A 23,961-nucleotide genomic window follows, 5' to 3' on the forward strand; every position below is an offset into this window, starting at 1 on the left:
TTTGTGAAAGATCCGTGGAAGAAATGAGTTTAGACCTCCATTAAACTCCAAGAACAGTGAGTAATTCTGATGTTCAGGCACTTTTTTGGTGGCGATCAAGTTACCCTCAGGACACCCCATCCTAAAAGCCTCCCTTTAATACTTTATGACATTCTTTTTCCATCAATATGAGCCATCCAGGATTGTCTACTAGCAAAGCTCCCAACAGTAGCAACAAAACTAGAATAACCCAATGGATGCATTAGCTGCTGTAACTGGGACTAGTAGAGCTTCTCAGCTTTGAGTTTTCCTGGCAAGCAGAGTCCAGAACCTTCCAAGTCCCAGGAGAGTGCTCCATCACCAAAGAAGGACGTACTCTCTCACTGTCAGTCTTAAGAGATGGCAAATTAAATGACATCATTGTGGAAATACTCAGTGGATCTTGGCATCACTGAAGGAAAAGCCTGAGAGCTTGAAGAACCATGCATTTCAAAGGATCACATGGTCTTCAGCAACACACAGGCAAGATGCATAAAATCAGGCAAGATGCGTGATGTAAACTGCTATTCAACCAGAAGGGGTTAGGCAGATTCCCAGCGGAACAGAGCAAACTACCAGCTGCTGCCAGTCCTCTCTCAGTATTTGGGAATAACCCTTAAGATAGCAAGCCTTCACAGAGACTGAGCTCAGGGTCTGCTAAGTGAATTCCTGATACTGCAAGGTGAGTCTTCAGGAAGCTTAATGTGAAATTCCTGCAAGTAATCTTCAGAGGTACTCCTAATGCATGATTTCAGTCTGGGAGTGAGCCTCCTGTTGAATTGAGGGTGCCAGCCCCACTGAAATCGGTGTTTGAAATTTAATGTGAAAATGAAGAGCTTCAGCTTAATCAAGTCCAAGCCAGGTTACAATTTCCTCCCTCAGGATGAGAGGAAATGAGCTTGATGGCTCCATCCAGGAGCTGACAAGAAAACTCCTGCAAAAGGAGATTTTGAAAAGCTCAGGAGAGCTAGGCTAGCTATCTGGGTAGTAAAATGTAGGCTGGCGGTAGTCAGCTTCTATTTGTTTAATACAGGAGATCTCCACCATGCTCAGTTCCATCAAAACAATCTCTCCCTGAGGCAATTCTAATACCTCAGCTTTGTCTGGGAAATAAAGCAGCTGAGAAAATTCAATGAGAGAAAATTAATGTTTATGGCAGATGTACTGAAAAGGGGATCCAAGTTTTACATGCATGGTCATGGGCTCTGAACTCACCGATTCTGCTCAACTTGCTGTCTCAAGTACCTTAGCTACACATTCCCTCTAACAACAAGGTCGCTGGTTAACAAGGTTAAGTATATTCCTGTCTTCATTTATATCTTAATATTTTGGGGACCATGGGACTTAACCTCAACAGTCAGCCACTGTTCCCCCCCCCCCCCCTTTTGATCGAGTCCTACACTGACTCCCTCAGCAGTGGGGTTTTAACGTTACTTGACAATATCATGTAGTATGTTACATGCAAAGAACATTCCATTACATTTTCAGGCATCTTCTACTACTACTCAGGTTTCCACACTTACTGAAATATTTTCAGAAAGCCAGGTGCTTTTGCTGGAGGACATTCTGAGGACATCTGGCCTAAACATCCTTTGGAATATGAAGACAGAAAAAGCCCAATTATTTTTTCTCCTGTTCATAAACACATTAATAGCCCCATCTGAGAATTAATATGACTTACAGTTAAGTGACCTCTATATACACACAGAAGAAAACCAGGCTCTTTCACCTTACTCCTCAAGAGCACTACCAGGTATGTGTTAGGCCTCTGTCCATTAGGAAGACAATGCAGATTGCTTTCCTGACCATGGAAATATTATCTAGCCAGGCTTTCCACTTAACTGCTGCCCAATGATTTTCAAATTCAGCTGTGTGCAGTGGAGAACTTCTGTGCTCCCAAACCCCACTTGCAAAGTACAGACACATGCACTGACTTCATCCCTTACAGGAGGCAAAAAGTGTTTAGCTGCAAACCCCAAGTCTTTACAGTGGAAAGTAACTTTTCTTCATAATGAATCTGGAATGCCTAAAAGATGTGGGAAATCTGTTCCCCCGTTTAATATTAAACCGAAATACGATCCTTTGGTCTTTAACTGGGAACATCTGGTAGAAAACTCTGCTGGTCAAAATTTACTAGCTAATCAAGACTATAATGAATTTCCACAGTTAGAGAGTTAGGCATGTTTTATATAAAAGCAATCATGACACTACAAAGCAATCAACACTTAAGAGAAAAGGCAAATATTATTTTGTAAGGCATGAAAGCAAGATACATCATTGCAATTTAAAATGAATTTTATGGCAATAAAATAATGTACTTTTTTCTTTTTAAATACAGAGCCCAATTAAAACATAACCAAACCTAAACTTTCAAACTCCTTAAAGCAAGAGATCAGACAAATATGTCAAATATGTTTAATTCTTTTCAAAATAACTGATGGCAAAATAAAATATTTACATCACGTCATACTGTGTAAACATGTAACGTCACTGTACAAAGAAATATACATGCAAAATAAAGCAAAAATTTGACTAAAACAATAAAGGAAAATAATACACAAACATAGTGATATGAGGCTGGCAGGAATACACATCCAGTTCTGAAGTCAGTTGTTTTCTCTTAGAAAGTTTCTGTACAACTTTACAAAAAAGAAAAAAAAAACAACCCAAAAACCAAAACAAACCCAAAAATCAATCAAACAAACAAACAAAAAAGGAATAAATAGAATACAGTGGAAGCCACAAAGCTCAAAACTAACCCAAGCTAGGTTATGGCTTAGGACCCATACATCTAACTATTGTGGGATGTCGGCTTGGTCTCTTTAAACACTGCATTTCACACAAACATAGATGACAACACACCCATATGAAGCCAGTGATGCACAAAAAACCATCTCTGCCTTTTTAAATAGCTCACGTTAATATTACTTCAATCTTAAAAACAGTTACTAAAACAATTACATTACGTGTCAGATTTTCATCTGACCACTACTTTCTGAATGTATTCTTCACCAAAGAGCACAAAATTCATTTGTTCATTTCACAGAAAGAAGTAAACACATATTTGAAAAGTCTAAAAAGCAGTAAGTGTTGAGAGTGATTTTGGGGAAGTCAGACTTTGGCATTTTGAATATAATAATAATAATAATAATAATAAATTTTAAAAAGTGTCACCCGACTTCTTAACCAGTTTGAGATCTGGGATACGAATCTCTCCCTCTCTTTTTTGAGCAAACCTTAAAACTGACTAGTCTTGACTAAATTCTATGCTAACCCTCATCTTAAACTAATAATGACAGTGTGGTACAACACACCCACCCCTGCCCACCCAGAAACCCCAAACACACAAACAAAACCATAAAGCTCGCCGTACTAAGTATGTGCTTTTTCTATATATTTATTACAGTTACAACAGAGGTCCTCATAAATAGTTGCATAAAATGTTAAAGCCACAACATTGCACATGATATGAAAGAAAACAAAATCCCAAATGAGTGCATTTACAGTATTTCATCCTGCTGTATACTGCTTGACAATCAGGTTGGCAAAGCTGGGCACCAACCTGAAGTCCTTTTCTAAGGGGACAGTGAGTACTGACCCAAACTGAAGACCCGCACAGTGGTATACCACCATTTAGGAAGGAGAGGGGAAAAAAAAGGATAAGGGGAGAGGGGAAAAAAAATTACAGACCGAAGGCAGGTAACAGTCTATATACAAGTAAGGCCTACATTTTATCAGAGCAAAACAATTCATTCTATTTGTATGCAAAAACTTTGAGGTTGGATGCACTTAAAAGCAGAGTCTGATCTCAGTGCACTGCTACGTGAGATACATACAGGCGAGGCAACTGGAAAGCTCTAGGACCAAGTGAAAACCAGATGTTATAAATGGAGGCTGTCTCAACGAGCAGCCATTTTGGTGAGTCTTCTCCAGGCATGGTTTCATTTTTAACACCAGTGCTTTGAACATAGGCATTTCTTCCTTGAATAAATCTTGAAAACGGTAGTTAAGTTCACTTGCAAAATTCAACTCTGGTTTATTAAAAAAACTATTTTTATTTTTTTTTAATTTTTTTGCAGAAACCTGAATAAAATACTGTTACTGTATCGCTCGTGACTGCTTTTTGCAGAGTACAGTGCTATCGTCCTCCACCCCAGTGAAGTCTGCATCGCCAGTCCCCTACGCCGCCCTGCATGGGTCCCCCTGGAATGCGTTTGCACATGAACATTCGCTAGCAGTTGGTTGGCTCGGGGTTTGCTTTCCTCAAAATTCAAGTCAACAGCTGATTGGCAAAAGGAGTCCTATCTCCAGTCTGATTGATTGGCAGGAGGAGTCTATCTCCAGTTTGACTGATTGGCAGGAGGAGTCCGTCTCCAGTCTGATTGGCAGGTGAAAGAGAATGAGAGAGAACTTCAGGCAAGGTCAAACTCTTGGCAAGAGCCTGCTCTGTAAAAAGTTTTTAATGCTACGGATGGGTCGAACATCATTCTGGTGTTTTCGCCGCTCAATGAATGAAGTCAGTCTGGATATGTCAATGCTGTCAGCACTTTTGCTGTTCCCCAGCTGCAGCCATTGCTCCTGGAGGGCCAGTGCAGCCGAGGGACGCTTAGCTGGGTCATCCTGAAGTAGGAAGCATACAAAATCTTTGGCCTTCTGGCTAACTCCTTTGAAGTAGTCATCTGGGAAACTAAAGTCTAAGCGGCAAATATTCAGGCAAGTTTCCTCTACACTTTCATCCAGGAAAGGAGAGACGCCACTAAGAAGGACATATGTGAGCACTCCAATGCTCCAAACATCTGAAGTGAGGGAAACAGGATTTCCAAGAATAATTTCAGGAGCTGCAAACTCTGGGTTTCCAAGTAACTGGTGGATATAATACGTGGTATTGAGTTGGACCGCGTCTCCAAAGTCAGCCAGTTTTATTGTTGGCTTAGTGGAACTCTGGTCCACCAAAATATTTTCAGGCTAGAAAACATAAAAACAAAAGTTAAAATGTCTTTTTTTCAAGTCAGTCTAACACACATTTAATGCTCCAAAATTACTGTTTCCCAGCCAGTGCTGTCAGCTCAAGAACATAACAAACCGCTGCAAGCTACTACCGCTGAAGGCCAGCTCCTAGGCAGTCCTAACAAGGTTTCCCCCAGATCAATGGGCAGGCAGTTTTTTACCAACTACAGTGTGCAATTAATGTGTTTTAGCTGCTAGCACTATTATGTCTGCAGGATATACAGTCCTGCCAGATAATACTGCAGATGTTTACAACAGCAGCTAGGCAAAGTTCCACAGGAACCTGTGCTTGGGAACTTAAGCTTGAAGAAGAGCAATTACACATATAGGGTGAACAAATCAACTGCTCTATTTGCTTTATGACAGAGAGACAACAAACCCCTTGCATTTTAAGACTGGAAGAAAAGAAAAAGTGTAAATAAGTTTTTAATTAATATTCACACTAAGATCATCTTATATAGATTTTCCTACTAGAATGTATAAAATCCTTGTGGATCCAGTAAAACTCAAAAGGGTAGAACAGAGGCCCAAAAAGGTACCATTCACATAGTTATTACAACCCTTAAAATGCAAAGATGTGAAACAGATTTGCAGGAACAGAGGAAAGAGCACTCTCTCACAACAAACTCTGTGCTTCTTGAGAAAGAAATGGATTTCTGCTGCAAACTTCTCCGAAAGCAAGCAAGCAAACAAATAAATAAATAAAAATCAAACAAAACAGTTCCTGTCAGCAATTATTTCTAGCACAAAGGACTACCCAGGGCCAGCAAGCTTTATGGAGAAAGCACAGGGAACTCGAAAATTTTGCTTTGTGGACTATGAGAGATCTAATGCATTTGGGGCTGGAGGCCTGACCCATACCATTCCACACAGTATCAAAGCAATTCACAGTTCTGTGTTCTCAGCTGCAAGTTTCCTAGAAGAAGGAGGGTTCTATGCCTGGAATAACACGCACTGCCAGGAATTCCATTCAGTGCTCACCTTTAGGTCCAAATGTACTATTCTGCAGTTGTGAAGATACTGCACAGCTTCCAGAATCTCTCCCAGGTAGAGTCTGATCTTCCCTTCTGTGAGGTTTCCCCATCGCACGATGTAGTCTAGAAGGCGACCCTGGTCAGCCCTATTGGAATGACAAGGTTTGTATTTTGGATTAATCCATCTATGAGAACGGAAAGAAAAAACTAACAGACCACAGACTACAGGAATAACTGTAGCCTGCAGCACCTAGAAGACAGAGGTCTAGGGTATGAAGAGGAGATTTGATATAAAGCTAGCAGATCACAGCATTCCTAATTCATTTGTACAACCAACTGATATTAAAAACTTCCTGGAGAGTCAGACTAAGAAAATCATCTACATATCAGTTTAATATCTCACCTTGTTTCTTTCTGAGTATTAAACTTTAACAGCAGCATTAGACAACTGTAACATTTTACTTAAGTATTTTCAAACTTCTAGAAAATCTTAAAGTTCCTCATATAAAAACCACTACAAATGCCCCAGAAAGTCAGCTTAGAGATTGCATTTTATGGATAATGTTAGAGTCCACACACATTTCTAACACTAGTATGTAGCTGGTGGAGGTCTCAAAGGTATCAAGAAGGCCAATGAGCTGGGGATGCTGGAGATTCTGCATGACTCCAAGTTCATGGGTAACCTGGTCTCGCTTCATCAACTTCTTATTCACAAACTTAGTGGCTACTGCTCGCTTGGTTCCCTTCTGGTCACACTTCTTAACAACAGAAAATCTGCCCCTGGAATACAATATTGAAAGGAAAGAATTAACCGAGAGATGCATTAAGGATGTATTTTTACCTTGAAAGATATTCTCAGAGAAATCTGATTTTAGATCTGTAATAAGCTATCCTCACAGAGCAGTTTCTGGACACAAACCAGTTTTCAGTGCACGCATCTTCTACAAAATGTGTCTGCATAAACAATTATCTCCTGATATTTGTTTCATCACATTTGCAGTGACATCAAGTCTGAGTAGTAAGCAGCTTTTCAAAAGTCATTATTAAATTGGACAAATGTATATTTTACAGGACTTCTCTGGCTCATTTTCAGACTTTTGCTCCCTGTAATTTTCATACCCTAAATAAAAAGGCTTAGGAGAGCTTCACTACAGAAGCAGCATCAGTCAATTTAAGGTATGCTTAAAAAAATAACAAACAAAAAACCAAGCCCTTAATCTAGGACACCACTTCAGCCTAAACACTTTCTGTTTACGCAGTGCCATCTAGTGCTAGTAGAATTTTTGCTTCCTCATTTCTATTTAATCGAATGTATTTCTGGGTTTTTAGGCTCATATGAGAAGTATTTTTCAAAGAGAATTTAATTTTTTTGACAGAGAAGTTACTATTTTGACGTAGACGGCCTTGGAGATCAGCATACAGAACACACCTGCCAAGCTCAGCCACTTCACTGTAGAGGGAATCAAAGTTGTCTTTCCAGATTACCATGATCCCATCACTTCCAGGACCTACAAAAAAAGAGAACGATAGTGTAGCCAAGATTGAATAAACTCAGATCATCCTCAGAACTAACTTTTTGTCAATATAGGCAATGTATTGTTTCAGATGTTTGCAGAAGGAGAAATATTTGGACTTCATATTCAGTTTGCTAATATGTTTCAGGAAGAATTTACCTCATTCAAACTACTGGCCCCTATCATCTTCCTTTTGAAGCAGAGTATGTCCACACTGAAAAGCAACTCATGGCCTCAGACTGTCCATCCTCTTGCAGCTCAGAAAGAAAATTACTTCTGTAATCAACTAATTCATTCATTGTTTATAAAGACTACTACAGCAACAGAAGGTAAAGAGTACTACTTTTTGCACAAGACAATGCACAAGAATTGACTACAATCAAATGGCAAGTCCTTCAAGTCTGAAGGACTGAAAAAGACTTCGTAGTTTGATCTTGAAAACCCACTTCGTGCTACAGCCTTGGAGCTTCCATTATGCTCTTATGGACTGGGCAAATGAAGGGTGGGATGTCCTCAGAAGAACTTGGGCTTCTGTATTGGTGTAGGAAGGACAGCCATTACACTAGCTCCCTAAAGTACACGGTTTCACACTGATTCTTGTTCATCAAGAGCTTTTTACTCCCCTGACTAGAAAGTTTCCTTGGCTGAGATACCTTCAGTGGAATCACCCCATCCTGTTAATCTGCATTAAGACACAGGGTGGCAGCAAGGCAAACTGGATTACACACCAAAGCAGCATGGCCAATGCAAATTCTATAGTGGAACTAATTCAGGTGAAGTAGGAACTGTCTGTACAAGCATGAGTAACCTTGGCAAGCTGGAAGAAACAGCAAAAAGAATAGGTATCTTACATTATGTCTCATTATCAATAATATACCTACCACTGGGGAAACAAAAAGAGTGATTAGTGTATCAGCTACCTGAACTCCCCCCACCAAAAGCTCTACTTTCCAGGAAATATTGTAGGCATCTTGTCTGTATGAACCTCTAATTAGTTACATCCTAAAGTGCTCCTGTTCCTTCTGAAACAAGCAACATGTCACAGGTAAGAAGGTTTGTTGTAATATTCCTTTAACAGTGATGCTTAAGAGCTGGGGTTTTCTTTTTCCTGTACTATGGATACCCCATAAGAAAAAAAACCCAAAGATTAAGAAGAAGCAAGAAACATGCCTACCTAAAACTCGTAGACTGGCAGAAGACGAAACTGAACCCATATCGTTTGCAGCTATACATGTATAGATACCATCGTCTTCTGCAGTGACGCCAATGATTTTCAGTGAAGCCTCTCCTAAGTCACTGGGAAACACAATGGCATCCATTAACTTTATATTCATTTTACAGACCTTAAGGTATAGACAAATTTAGATTGACACTGTTAATATTTATTTTCCAGCCCCTATCTCTCTTTGGACAAACAAAATATGTTGATTTCTGTGTTTCAACAATGAAGACACTGACACTGCCACATCAGCAGGAACCACAGGCTTTCCTCTACAAAATAATGTAGAGTGATCTTCCTCAAAAATGATGGTAAGCTACTAATAGAAATAAGGAACTGACAGGATGACATTTCACAGCACTGGCATGTGACAGCATACTGTTCTGGTTCAACTAGTAGGTCAGTGTGACAGAACCACAATGGCTTCTGCGATAGCTAATCAGACATATCAGCTGGATTTTGTTTTTAAAGATCAACAGAATATGACATTTGGGTATGCCAGCCATGCACAGAAGTTACACAACATTTCCAGAAAATCTCAGCTGCAAAATATTTCTGAGGGCAACCGTATCTTTATGCCTCAAAGCCAAAAGCTATCCTGAACCAAGAATGCAAAAGGAGTATAAAACAGCTTCAACAGTTCCCGTTGAACGTTACACAGATTACTGTACCTGTACGAAATGCTGTGATGACCGTCATTGCTCAGTGTGTTATGATCAGGACCTTTCCAAGTAACTGAAGCCTTGGGGCGACCACAGACTTTACACCTAAGCACGATGGTCTCTCCTGTCTCACATGTTACCTCACTCAATGGTATTATAAACTCTGGGGGAACTAGAAAAATAAAATGAATGGTATTAGGTCAACTGAAGTTAATAAATTTGCTTTTCTATTCCTTTCACTCTCTTGTTTCTATTACACAAAGCAGTACAGCACTTTAGATTTCCAAGGTGTATCTATCCCTCTACCCTTGGAACACACATATGGTTTGCTGGGGTTCTGCAGGGCTGGCAAAGTGTTCTCCACGTGAACTTGGACACAACATTACTGCTATGCCATGGATAAACCTGAAGCTTACTGTGATGAACCAAACACCCTTTGTGTGGCAAGCTGAGGAAACCTTTGAGTGAAAAATATTTAAGGATATGCTCAACTATATTTATATCTTTAGGCTATCATTATATCCAGCTAAGCTTGCAAAAGGGAACACAAAACACCTCACTCATCCAATGACACATGGTAGCGGTTTCCCTTTTTTACAGGAGGAACTCAAGAAATTTGGCTCTGTGCATTAAGACAAAAACTCAGTTTGGCTCTGACTCCAGAAGGCCACTATCTTTGTCCTGATTAGCCTCTGCACTGGAGAGGTCCTGAATATTCCCTACGGGGTAAGGTTAAAACTGAAGCAGCTCCAACTCCTGGCCTTGTTATTTTGCAAACTCAGCAAGTCCCAACTTCCATACAATCTCCATATATAACACAGCATATGGTCCTTGTGTTTTATGTTGTTTTGGACTTGTGACCAAAAATGTGTTCCTTCCATCTTAAAAAATAAGCATGAGTTAATTGCATTAACTGTCTCACTCATCCAGAAAGGGCCTATATATATTTTGATAAAAACCACTCAGTTCCCAACAAAATTCATATCAAGCAAATTTAAACATAGAGAATAATGTTTTAATCAAATTATATTTATTACAACTTCTAAAAGTTAAAGCAACTTACCATCATAAATGTAATTGGGGTTGAGAAGCTAGAAAGGAGAAATTAAAAGAATTAATGTCCTGATAACCTTATAACAACTTAAAGAATAGTAGAAAACAATGCACAGTGACGGGTTGAAGTTACTGTGCCCACAAAGATCCAAGAAACATCTGAATACCAGAATTTCTGCACGCTCTATTCTTGCTGCAGTATCCTTATGCTATATCATGCTTGCAGGCTCAAAGATTCTATCTTCCTGTTTCCAAACCACTGTTGCCTACAGCTCCTTCATGGGAAATTCTGACAGAAGCTACTTCTAAAGATATCCCAACACAACTTCTTTTGGAAATGACTACATTTTTATAAGACTTACCTTTACAGAAACCTTGTTGGCAAGTCCTTCTCGGGATTTGCGGTAACCGTTTTCTAGCTTGCCTTCCCTTTTGCCGTCTTTATCTTTTTTCTCAGATTTCTTCCTTAAACGGAGTGCTGTGTGCCAAGACGTTGACTTCCTGAATACAAAATATTAAACTTTTATGATTTTTTTCAACTCTAGTTTATGTGCTATACTCTCTAGTTTCAAATGGAATTGGAAAAGTATGTCAAAATGTTACCTCGCTGTCTTTAAGTATATTGAAATGGAATACATGAATTATTCTGTAAGACATGCAACCCATAGTTAAAATTGTAAGCAAGCTAGGAAGATTAGCCTGTAGTTCAGTATTTCTTGAAATACTGAACTCTTGCCAAGAAATACCATTTCTTGCTCAAATGGTAAACTTTCTGTGTGAAAATACAAACTCAATCAAACTAAGCAATGATCAGTATGAAATCCCTTTATATAAAACTTAAGTGCTAAGAACTCTGACATAGTTTCTCCCATTGCAGATCTGAGAGATCTTTCTAGCACCACCTGTCATTTTCAATAGATTTGTAGCTCAAAGCAGAGATCTAGGAACTCTAAAATTCATTTCACTTGGAACAAACATGCCCTGACTGTCTTCCTAAACAAAGGTGTCTAGCCTAATAACTCATTCTATTAAACAAACCAGAAAAATTTGCTGCTCTTAGATCATGTATTCTTTCACCATCTTTTCCTAGAAGACTGCACTACTACAGCTTTTTCATAAAGATCATGTGCTTCTGGGCCCTTTCTTACTTGCCTGTATTTGAAGTTCGCTAAGGGACCTCTCAAGTACTCATTCTGCTTGATGTTCATTTATTTCTCAAAGATCACATCAACTTTTGACTTAAAAGGTTCAAAGCCTTGTCTGAATGGGAAGTTTTTCTTCTCCCGCCCTTTCTCCACACACCCAGGCACTCACTTGATGGTTCCATCAGGGTTGTCAATGATGACTGCACTGGTATGCCCCAAGACATAGCCGGGAATCCAGCCCTCGGCTGCAGGGCACTGATCAGTGGCGGCTCTGAACACCAAAAACATGTTCTGTTGGTTGCTGGCTAGAATCTGCACGACCTCTCCTTGGTAGACATTTATCTCATCCTCCTTCACTGCCGTGTAATCGTGTGTCACCAGCATGGTGGAGATATTGCTACTGCTGCTACTTTCACTCTTCAAGTGTCAATTGGAACCATAAAGAAAGAGAGGGGGAAAAGAAAAGAATCAAATTTAAAGTTCATGGAGAAGACATGCTGTTCTTGGCCTGCTACATTACCTGCATAGTCCACATAACAAGCTGTAGTCAAAGAAAAGATTTGTGATTTCTCTTTTAAAGCCTCCTCCATCTATTTATCTTGTGCAAATTAGTTTGAACTTTGAATACCTTCATGTACAGCTGCTGCATTTGCTTTTACTCAGGATTACTTCCTTTAACCGTGAGTCAGTTTATACATAGATCTCAACTGCGATGCATAGATCTCTTCCTTTCAAGATCAGGCACCAAACCTCACATCTTTATCAGGCAACAAAACTATAGCACAGAATGTAGGACAGTTTTTCATGGTCTTAGAGGTGCAGCTTCAAAATCATAGTCATTACCTCATAAACACTGTAAATTCCAATGACAAAAAATACACCTAGCCTTTCCTAGCACCTATTCCTAAAGTTATTTCCTTCCTGAAAGGATTTAAAACCAAAATGGATGGCCTATTAATGATGTGGCATGAGATATGTATGTGTGCATGCACCTGTCTTTTGTCTTTGTTCTTATTTAAAACTGTGTCAGATCACTGCTAATGAGGGCTCACTACTGCCTAGTAGTAGCTGAATTGAAGATGGGTATCAGTACCCAGCTGTAGCTGGAAACTACTATCACTTACATAACATAACCACATGTTAGCACCACACACGTGCTAGTAGTGAGTGGAAAGCCTGGCACAGAGGATTAAATACAGAATTCTCAAAACTATCAAATATTTCTCCCCTCAAGATTGAGGAGATGCAGCAGGAGTCAGTGGACAGCATGGTAGACTGGGAACCCTGAAAACCAAGTTCTCTTCCAATCTGCTAATGGCCTTGAACAGGCCACTCCATCTCTCAGTGCCTGTGCTTCCCCATGAGCTTTGGCTCATGTGCTTTGGCTGAGAAACCAAGACATTTGGAAAGCAACAGTCTCAGAATATTCATTCATAGCATACTCAGTACATTGATGCTTGGGTTTCCAGCGAGTCTGTACATTTTATTTTAGCTAGACTATTTTATTCAAGTGGGTGATTCAAGTCTATCCTGTCTTTTTTCCGCTGTTGGGATGATGAAGCAAATGCTACCACAGAGTGAAAGATCTCATCCTGAATTGTATTTTTACTAAAGGGTATTTATGTCAATTCCAGATGCTGTATTTCCAGTGAGAAAACTCACTCTGTCTGGCTTACAAGACTTTCTGCATGGTCTTTTGTGTCAGCAAGCCCCTTCCATGACTCAAGGCAAACCAGGAACTGTAGAACCAAAAAGCCAGTCTCATTTTCAGTCATTGTTTAAATTAAGGTTATAACTTGCTAGATTCTTTTAGCTACAACTCTATTCAGAGAAAGCTGCTTTTCTTGAAACTCATTCTTTTAGATTTAGCATGCAGCAGAATTTGTATAACTGCAGGACTGACCTTCCTGTCACATAACACTTCTTTTTAATAGTTAAGTCTTGAAGGGTCATATTAAACTCTGGATATTTCTTATTTTCAACAAGGAGAGCAAAATCTGTTAAATAAACAAGTGTTTGGTAACTACTAAATGTCAAATGTTCTTGTGAATGTGCTTATATGTGAATTTATTCTCACCACAGAAAGATAGCCTTTCTGTTTGCCTTGCAAGGAAGTAATTAGTTTATGTTTTTCTGCTGCAAGTTCTGCTGGTCATCACTGACCTCAATTATGGGATTAGAGTATTTGGAACCAAAATCTAAAAATATCCCTCCCATATTCCTGAAACACTAGCAAAATCAGTTCCTTTTTCTTCTTCTTAGAAGTTACTTATCCTAAGCAACCAACCTCAACCATATGTGCATGTAAATACACATATACAAATGGTTAAGTCAAAATAAAACCTCAGAACCCATTTTGCCTGTCTTGTTGAATGTGGTATGAAATCCTGCTAAAGCATGGCATAGAAATGAGGTTATACGTGAAGAATTATGACCCACCTCAATCATCAAACTAAAAGAAACATAGCTATGAAGCAGAAGGCATGCAGTGCCATCCTGTCTCTCCCTCTCTCTTTTTTTTAATGGGATGACATCAGTTAATACTATGCAAGACTTCTCTGAATATAAAAAGCATCACCATCTTGATACTACGTACTGTGCAGTAACTGCAAAATATTCAGGTTACCCCAGATATTATATCATCACATTTTACTAGACTGAGGATAAACACCGGACAGAGCTAAATCAAATCAAAAGCTGAAGAAAGATCAGGATAAAAAATACGTTATATGCAAAGCATAATTTTTTTTTTCTGTAGCTGTTATAAAAGTGTAAGAACTAAGAAGTCAAGAAAGCTCTCTGTGTTAGACAGTTCTACAGAGAAATGCATGCATTTACAAAAGGTCTGGCAAGTTAGGTGATTTGCAAAATTGGTACTGCATACTATTGGTGAGAGAGTGGAAGAACAAACATTCCTGAACACAACACTTAGTGAGAGAACAATCAAATGTGAGTTTAAAGGGAATGGCACCATAGCCTGCCTACCCCATCCACGGCAAGTGCCCTGAAAATTTTGCTTTATAGTTGCACTTGCCCTTGTGATTGCTGTGTTGCTCTTCCTGGTGGACGTTATTACAGAGAATGTGGATTCTGTTGACACGCCAGCTGTCCACACAAACGCACCAAGTGCATACTAAAGATTGAAACTCCAGATGCCCTAAACCAGTTCTTCTTACAATGCAGAACAGTGGAGCCACTATTTGTTTTGGTTGTAGTAGAAGGAGGATTATTTTAGCTAAGTTTTGTTGGCCTATTTTGAGTGGTTTGCGGGAAGCTTCCTTGATCCAACACAGGACTTAAAAAGAGAATGTTGCACATCAGCTAAGGCTGAGGAGGGGTGGGGGAAATAAAAATATGAAAAATAAAACCAAGCAGCCCAGGGAACGTACTGTAGATGTCTCCACGAAGTTAAAAGTCAACAGGACAATGGTGGCGGATTTGTGCGTGAAAGGGAAAAAAGCCCCAAGGCAATCTGCCAAAATCCTGAAGTCAGATTTAAGCGCTGGCCGCAATGCATACCCCAAAGTGCTCTGGCTGCCACGCTTCAGCATGTTAATTATGTGCCTTCAAATTAGAGACAAAAAAAGCAAGGAGAGCAAGTTAGTAAAGTATCAGCCTAGTGATCTATGTTTTCAGCAGAGGCAGAAATTGCATCTATTGTTAGCAGTCGCTTTTGTGTCTGTGTACATACCCACGTTTGTATGTATACATACACAGAGAGGTAGACAATTTTGTTCTTTTAATGTGCAGAAGATATTCAAGCAGTTGATTATTTCAGAGTAGTACAGCACCGGAGAGCCAGAAGTTAGTACGGAGAGTGATGGTAACGCACAGAAAGCACGGGAAGGTTTTAGAAGAGCTTGCAGGACAGAGGTGCTCCGCTCTTACCCCATTACTCTGGGTGGAGTGAACTGACTGCTCGCTGGTCGAGGAGCATGTGCTCATGCGGTCTGTGTCCTTGCTGTGTGAAGAGTGGCGGTGAACCTGCCGCTGGAGGGAGTCATTGTCCCCAGGGAAAGTGAAGGAGCCAGGGCGGCTGGCAGGGGATGCTGGGATGGAGCTCCAAAAGGAGCCCTTCTGCAGGGGGCTGCTGGGTGGAAAGGTTTCTTTGCCAAAAGGAGAAGGGAAAGTCGTGGAGAGAGGAGAGTTCATTGGTGAGATGGCTCCTGGCCTTGGCTTCCCAAGCGTCAGTGATCCTATGCTGTTTCTTGATCGACTGTCCTCTGAGCTTCCACGTAAGTCTTTCTGGGCTCCGTCAGATGAGCCAGAAATGTTTCCCGCTGTCTTCCTGGAACTTTCAATAACTTTCATCTTGGGAATCTGCTCAGCGTCTTTCTGAGGACCATCCAGTTCTGCATGGGGAGGGTGCCTGTCTGGCTGGCTCAGACCAGTTTCTAAGGAGGTGTTGTAGTGTGGCAGGGAGAGATTGTGAATGGACATACCTGACATCTTGTCTGCCTCTGCTTGGGCCGAGGCTGCAGAGGAGACCAGGACTGGGGAATGGTGTCTGACAGGCTGGGGGATCCGGGATGGCCGGCTACGGCTGGAGCTGGGGATGCCACTACAGCTGCTGGGGCCGCTGCTGTTAGCACTGCTGCCGCCGCTGCCACCTCCACCACTGCTGTGGTTCCTCTGGTACTCGATTGGGGATGTCAAGGCTGCAGTGGGGGTGGGAGGGAACGTGATCAGGGAAAGAAGGGCAGGAAAGGGAACAGGAACAGTTTAAAACAGACATGTTTACTGGCAGAAGGGGAGTGCTGTTAAACCAAGACAAATTTCCTTAGCAATGCTGGTCATGCCACAGACCTCAAGTCACTTTTCTACATCACAACCTTCATGACCTGTTCTTTTAAAGGTAAAAAATCTGAAACCAGGGAGAAATGTCTTCCTCTAGGATCACATTGTCAGTCAGCAGCTAAGTTGGGAAAAAAAAGGTGTGACTCCAAATTCTCAGCTTGTTGTTCCACCCATTACAACTCTTTAAAAAAATCTACATTGGGGCAACAACTGATGGATACAAAAATACAGCAAGAAACTTCTGGTATCACAGCAGACATGATCATCTTCTACTTTTCTCCCACAGAATCTGAATGTTGTTGCCACAGTATGACACAACAATGGATACCAAAATAACACAAACAAAACATTCAGACTAGATGCTTAAAATTCCACTTGGGTTTAGCCTTTAAAGGCTTGTATTTGCTTAAAAGAAGCACACAAGCTCTCCACCTCAATGGATGATGCCAATCTTGACTCACTCCTACAAAACATTCGGAAAATTTCTCCAAGAGAACACCATGTAAATGCAGACTACCATTCTTATAATAAATGCTATCATCTGTTCCAAAGCAGAAATGCAGCCCATATCCCCCAACTGTTCTGTATTAGCTCAGGAAAAAGGAAACTTGTGAAACATTCCAAAGCCAAGAAATAACAGATGAGAGAAAAGTCGTTCAATTATGAACTTTTGGTGAAAAGAAAGCATTTACCATTTAAAAAGTTGCGCTGGTTTTCCAAAATTTGGTTAATTTCATGGATCCATAACTGGCGGACTCCTGGACTAGCAGAATGCAAAATAAAGGTCTCCGTGACATCGCCCATTCTTGATGTTAGTGCAAATTTACATGGATCGCTGTCCACATTTTCCTCCAGGGAAAGGCAACTCACCTTCATGGAAAAAAAAGAATTTACTTCATGTATTTCATGAGAAACATACCTCTACAATATCATACTTATGAGCTCAGAGTCAGATCTTCAAATGGCAACTACTCTTTTCTTTCAGTAAAATAATACCATGAAATGAAGGATTACATTAAACTAAGGGTTAGTGTACATCTTACTGAAACACTATTCCTGAACAATCTTCATCAGGTCACTATGGCCCAATGTTCTTCACTGTCTTTCGCTCTCTCTATGTGTTATTTAAAATGCTGAATTTGCTATGGAGCTTTACCACTGGCCCATGCCAAAGGTTTCTACTGCAGATACAGCAATGCCTTGAACAGGCTGTTCAGCCAGCACTAAACAGGGTGCTCAGCTGGCAGCAGTAGCACTGAGGTGAATTAAGAGAAGCACAGTCCACCCAAAACACTTCATGAGGAGGGCTGATTGGCCCTAGTACTACTAGTCTTTGTTTCAGGGAAAGCTTGAGGTGGAGGTAAATGCTTTTTGTTTGAGGAAGAACTGACATGTCTAAGAAGGTAACACTACTTATGTTACGTACACATTTGGACCAATTTCAGCCAAAACTCAAAAGAAGGAATATGTAAAGAGTTATCTTTATTTGCGATGACTTTGCAATGTGGTGTATATACAGCACAGAGCTGGAGACTAAACTCTCTGTGAAAGCTTGTCCAGCTTTGTACAGGAATATCTGTTTTGGTATGCTTCACCTGGGAAGCATCAGAATACTGGGATCCAAAGACTTCCATTTATCATCAGAGTGAGCACAAATTCGGTAGGATATAATTTCAAGAAATGATGGACACCTCTCTGTGCTTTATGATTGCACATCTAGATGTCACTAGTGACATCTCACTGAACCAGTGTTCCCTTAGTGGAGTTTGTGCAGAGGACAAAAAGACTCACACACAACAGTTACCTTGATACTGTTTTTAAACAAGAATCCGGGCATGGAGAAACCTTTCTTTTTATCCAGCAGCTCACTGAAAATGACAATCTGCTCAAACAGGAAGACCCGTCTCTCCTTGCAGCGTGGCAGAAGTCCTGTGTCCTGGTCTGTAACCAAGAATGTGTCCTGGAGCAGGAGCTTACCCTGGGCTACAATTTTACCCTAAACACAGAGGCAACCAGAAACACATTTAGTGCAGTTCTTAATTTCTTTCCCCAACCAACCTTTTTGAGTAGATGCTCATGCTGAAATGGCTTTGTACATTTCCCAATTTCTTGAGTGTTACTGACCATTACATATTCAATTGCTCCTCCTACCACAAGATATTCTTGTGCCCTTCCTCAGAAAAAAAAAAAAATCCATCATCAAGGAAAAAAAAAATCCACTTCACCACTCTACCCTTTCCAATTCAAACTGCAGTTGGAGGCTTGTAACACTAAGGCTTTCATCTCTCTTTTCTCAACAACTCCCACAGTAACTCCTATGTTCTTCCAGTGTCTTCCAGGGTGCCGAAAAAAGGAAGAATTCAAGTTCATACTTGCATCACAGAGCAGAAAGGGCTTTGAAACTAGAACATGTGACTATAGTCTGGCTGATGCATACTGCTTTGACAGCTAATTTCCATCTCTTCTAGACTTGGCAAAACAAGGAGAAAGGCTACAGTTGCCTCAGGTGCTTTACTGACCTTAGTAACTCCTCCTTTGTCTACATCACTGAAGTCTGGTCTGCTCACTTACTGGTAACTGATTACTTCACTATTTTGCAAGTCATTAGTCAATAAGGGAACGGTAATGCTAGATTTTGTAGAGGGACTTACCTAGTGTAACTGACACAACAGGTAAAGTTTCCCAGGAAAAGTTCCTGGCAGGGCTAAGACTTGATTGTTTGCTTACTGCTTTTTGCCCCAGGTAACCAGATAGTGATGGAGCATCCTATTTCACTTCTCCCAACAACAGTAATCAATAATTTCTGAAGAACCTGACAAGAACTCAAAGCAAAATCCTAGCCAACTTACATCAAATCCTTGCAGGCGGCCAACATTCATCATGTCATTACACCGTTTTGGTACTATACACATGACCTCTACAGCTCTCTGTTCAAGACAAATAAAAAGTCAAAACTTTATTTTCCAAATGAGTTAGCAGCATAAAATAGTTTCATTTGCTATGGTTGCTTTAGAAGAGAAATGTGAAAAGTAAACACTTAGAATCACATTCTCAAGAAGATCGGAAAGGAAAGTGACTGTCAAAACAAGAGAAGTTCAAAGTAGAGTATTCAAATCACTAACAGAAAATATGTCAAAAGTACCTCTAGTTCTGTTGTGTCAAGATTAGCTTTTTTAGAATACTTGAGGAAGTCCTGAAAAAGGAAAAACAAATGAACAAACAATAATATGAGCACTTTTCTCATTAATCAGAAGAGAGAAAGCTTAGAAAATCTGAATTTGCTATCTTCTGTCAGAGAATGACAGTCTGCAGAAGACAAAAAGAAATATTTTCTTTTTAAAGTTTCTTGCTGTTTTTTGCTATTTTTTGAGATTTATTCACTGTTTTGATTTATCTCATACAACAATGTGCTAAAGCAATGACCTCTGATATACAGGATTGCTCTCCAGTAAGCATCTACATGACATTAAAATGGTTGCAGAAGTAGATGGAAAAGTTGGGATGAACCCCAACAACTCATATCATATTTACATCTGAAAACAGCTGGGAGGTCCCTCTCCCCTTCATATGACATTGGTACAAATTCTAAACACTTCCATGTCACTGGCTTGAGGTCATTGGTCTTTTAACAGTTAAAAAAAAAAAAAAGCAAAAGTCTGCCCAAGCTGTTGACTGCATTTTTTACATTTAAATATAAAATAATCACATGACATTGCTTACAAATCTGGGGTCTGCAGGAAGGTGGAAAAACATCAGCAATATTTAAAAAAGAAAGCATATCTGTTAACACATATATTAAATCATTCACCTCAACATCACTTTACCTTTAGTAACAGCTGGTATTTCATAATTCTCTGCACAGGTTTTATTAGCAAGTCCGTGAGCTGAAGTCTGTGGCCCAGGCGCTGCTTTAGATCCTGAGGGTTGCAAAACAAACATGTTTTGTTTGTTCAGTTAGAAACAACTTTGTTTTGTTGAGACAGAAACACAGCAGGATATATCACTATTAATGGCTGACAGAAGAAACTGGCAAAACTCAGAGCAGAATTTAATCTTCAGCTAGCAAAAGCTGCAGTCCTTCTCCTTATCTGTATCAGCTTTGTTTCCAAAGTATTCCCCTTTCCAAGCACCTTCCATGTCTTTTGTGAAAAACTATGGTGAAACGTGATTTTTCAGTCACAGGTTTTAATATAGTCTATTTTTGACAGTAATCTTTGCTTGTCCAGAATTACCACCGTGAACTGCCTGGGCTAGGGCTTGTAAAGGTGAGACTACTGATAAGTATCTTCTACCTAACTTTAGTTTCTTCCTGTAGAGATGAACCCATCTCTAGCAGGTAGAGATTAACCCATCTGTATCAGACTCGAGAAATCAGAACAGAAATGGCAGGGATTTATAATTTAAAACAGGAACAATGATTTGCACTGCCTTTTTTCTTTGGTTGTTTCTGTTTTGGTCAACAGATCTGGTAACACTTATGATTTGTACACACCCTCCACCTTACATATGTTCTCTCTCAGGAACTTACCTCAAAAAACGTATCAATGTATTCTGAGACAATGTGCTCAGACTTTGGTTTGTTTTGGCAGTAAACTATGTACATGTGCAACCTTCTCTCCTAAAGGAACAAAGATACAGAGTGATACATTATCATCAAGAACAAAAATCATGCCAGATTGAAATGGAGTATTATTTTAAGAAGTACAGCTGTTCAGAAGCATGAACTTAAAAAGGTCCTTTTGAGGACAAGAAGCAGCTACATATGCAGAAACTACAGATTTAAAACTCATTTATTTGGGAATATCATTACGATTTTAGAAAGGCAACACAAGTGAAAAATTGCCACAGCTATAAATACTCCTGAACAACAGGTGTTGAGAGATGACAGCTCAGCAGGTCCCACAATAAAATTAAATATGAAAATTGTTTTCTTCTAGCAAAAGCAATGGATGGAGCATTTGAAATAGAATATTTTTATTTAATTTAAATAATATGATTATTATTCTGATATATTAGAATAATGACCCCTTCCTGTTTAGCTGTACAGAGTAGTTAGGAGAAACCTCTCAAGTTTTGTAGTTAGTATTAGCTGTCCTACTGGAGTTTGAGTGGGGATGTAGGTAACGTAGCCTGGAAATGGTGGCACTAGCATTTTTAAACTTTGATTCTATATTTTGTGCACGTGATTTTAATGCCAAAGCAACAAAGAAAAAGGAGAGAGCATAACCTCAGCTTTTAAGATTCATTCTTGATTACTGACCTCACTGGTTAAGAAACACAGACATGCCAGATGTGCCTATTACCTACTCTAAAAATCTTTCTTGCTGTTTTGCTAGGATTGGTTTATAGAATCATAGAATAGTTAGGGTTGGAGAGGACCTTAAGATCATCCAGTTCCAACTCCCCTGCCATGGGCAGGGACACCTCACACGAAACCATGTCACGCAAAAACCATGTTTGCTGTTAGAGGCTTTGGTGCTCAGAGACCTATGGAGTACTGACCAGTGAAAGACAAATGGAAAGCAAAAAAGGAAGAAGTAGATGGAGACTGAAAAGGACACAGAACATGGATTAAGAGCAGGAACTAAATTGTCATGTTCTAGCTGATAGTCAGGGTTTTGCTAGAGGATGTTGTAATAGCATCACAGCTTGCCTTTCCATCTGGAGTGGTAAGGGTGCCTTTCAAAGATAACTCAGTTGCAAATATACCAGGAGAAAGTAAAACAGCAATCGAAACCAGAGAGAGCTACTTCCTCCAGGTTTACCATTTTACCAGTGCCAGAGTTCTCCCTTCTCCTTGTGCCTGTTTTTTAATAAACCCTCAGAAATGAAACAGCTCATTCCTCATCATTAGTCCAGGAATTAGGCTTCCAATGTTACTGTTCCATTAATATTTGGTTCTATGCTCTTTTGGTACTTTGGTATCGACTTCAAACACAGACCACAGGGAAAATCTGAAACCTGTTAAATTTGCTTTAATGCAGTCTGTCTTCAGTCTTTGTACACTTGTGCAAATGATCATATATAGCAGGCAAGTTTCCCTTCTGATCTCTTGCCTGATCTGGAGTACCTTGAGACCTCATCTCAAACAGATATTAAATTGTTTTTATACACAGAGACACGAAAATGATTGATTAGTGGCATGTCTGATGTATTCTCAATTTTGATATCTAGGTTTTAGACAACTAGTTCACCCGATTCCCTTCCAAAGTGTTATAGTATCTGCATGTATCATGTGGTCATTCCTTTTAATAAATGAAAAGTGGAAAAACAGGGACTCATATAACGCTATAAAGGGTCCTCTGTTTCACTAAAATTAAACATCATGAATTTCTGACACTCCCAGTTCCTTCCCCAGGTGAAGAGGGAGGAATCTCACCCACTACTGTGGCGTTTGCACTTACATGCTTAACAAACAGCGATCCCAGTTTTTCTGGATCTTCAAGGCACTTCTCCAACTCTCCTAAAAAGAAGCTGAACATAAATAGAATAAGTACTTGTTTCTGATAGCACACACTATAGCAACAGGTAACTAATTGCAAGGCGAAGTTCTCTTACTGCAAGATCCACTTTGCGTCCCCTAGCAGCAGCTTTGGATATTAATGTATGGCCAAAATGACAATATTAATGGTGTAATATTTCAATATAGATTACCAAAGGAACACACTAAATCCATACCAAGATGAAAAAATGGTGTTCATTAATAGAATTCTTTAATTTCATCTATTGATTGAAACTTTTCTCCTTCCTAGTCAGAATGCCTGAGGTGCTCATATTGCTGTCCTAACCCCTAACATATTCTTTAGCCTGTATTCTTCATGAAAACATTTTTGAAAACAAAGCCTCAAATAATGTACAAACTTCTACATAATATAATCTATACCACAGATTCTCAATTGAGAATCTAATTCTCACTTGCTTTATATAAGCATCCTTGTTTAAAGCAAATCTTCATACCAACATTTGTATCTATAACTCAAAGCAGAAGACCAACTGTATTTACCTTCTATCTGAATATTTCAGGGAAAAAACCCTGATTTCTTAAAGTCAGTCTAGTATTTTTTAGGTAGAACTGTTCAACAGATGGCTTCCAAGTTTATACGTACTCTCTGTGCCAGTCATAAATCTGGTGAATGTTTCCAAATACAATCTTGTCTTTGCCTTTCATGTCATCAGGTACGCCATCTTCCTTCATAAGTGCCATATAACCCTGCAACAGTCCAAAGAAATTCACTGTGAACATTTAACTTTTTAAAAAGCGTGTTACCTTTTAATCCCCCTTTTCCCAGAAGCTGTCCAAACTGCTCATGACACCAGCTTGCTTGGGATACAAAAACAAACCAAAAGACCTGTTTTGTAACATAGCATAACATAGAGCAGAGACACAAAATATCACAAACTGGCTTGGGGTTGCCTACCCATCACTGCCCAGTGCTAGAAAGATCAATTCACCCTAGCTAATTTAGCCTGCCTGAACAGGCTCAAAGCATAGAGGAAGCTTCACCAGCCCTTCTTGTCTGAAGCAGCTGCAGTGTTTTGCCAGGGAAGGTTGTTACCATGTCAGTGTCAGAG

The 23,961-nt window shown here is 39.8% G+C and overlaps 1 protein-coding gene across 2 annotated transcripts in view; it reads right to left on the reverse strand.

Annotated features, from left to right (window-relative positions):
* Positions 1-3,399: 3,399 nt before the first annotated feature.
* TRIO (trio Rho guanine nucleotide exchange factor) overlaps positions 3,400-23,961 on the reverse strand; it is a 237,234-nt gene continuing 216,672 nt past the window's right edge. The window contains exons 40-57 of one of the 2 annotated variants that reach the window (XM_057428883.1): positions 23,496-23,599; positions 22,794-22,863; positions 20,918-21,007; positions 20,214-20,306; positions 19,532-19,582; positions 19,239-19,316; positions 18,194-18,385; positions 17,082-17,259; positions 15,481-16,250; positions 11,762-12,009; positions 10,810-10,948; positions 10,458-10,485; positions 9,404-9,566; positions 8,688-8,809; positions 7,429-7,507; positions 6,579-6,779; positions 6,007-6,145; positions 3,400-4,983 (exon numbers count right to left, since the gene is read on the reverse strand). In XM_057428883.1, coding sequence (XP_057284866.1) covers positions 4,441-4,983; positions 6,007-6,145; positions 6,579-6,779; positions 7,429-7,507; positions 8,688-8,809; positions 9,404-9,566; positions 10,458-10,485; positions 10,810-10,948; positions 11,762-12,009; positions 15,481-16,250; positions 17,082-17,259; positions 18,194-18,385; positions 19,239-19,316; positions 19,532-19,582; positions 20,214-20,306; positions 20,918-21,007; positions 22,794-22,863; positions 23,496-23,599 — 3,288 coding nt within the window. In that variant the 3' untranslated portion in view covers positions 3,400-4,440. Of the gene's footprint in view, positions 4,984-6,006; positions 6,146-6,578; positions 6,780-7,428; positions 7,508-8,687; positions 8,810-9,403; positions 9,567-10,457; positions 10,486-10,809; positions 10,949-11,761; positions 12,010-15,480; positions 16,251-17,081; positions 17,260-18,193; positions 18,386-19,238; positions 19,317-19,531; positions 19,583-20,213; positions 20,307-20,917; positions 21,008-22,793; positions 22,864-23,495; positions 23,600-23,961 lie in introns of those variants that run through there. The other variant, XM_057428884.1, reaches the window with a different exon arrangement.

Source organism: Pezoporus wallicus, unplaced genomic scaffold (genome assembly GCF_028554395.1).
Source record: "Pezoporus wallicus isolate ANWC-B61680 ecotype Strahan unplaced genomic scaffold, APGP_CSIRO_Pwel_v1 contig_6658, whole genome shotgun sequence".
Classification (NCBI taxonomy): Eukaryota; Metazoa; Chordata; class Aves; order Psittaciformes; family Psittacidae; genus Pezoporus; species Pezoporus wallicus.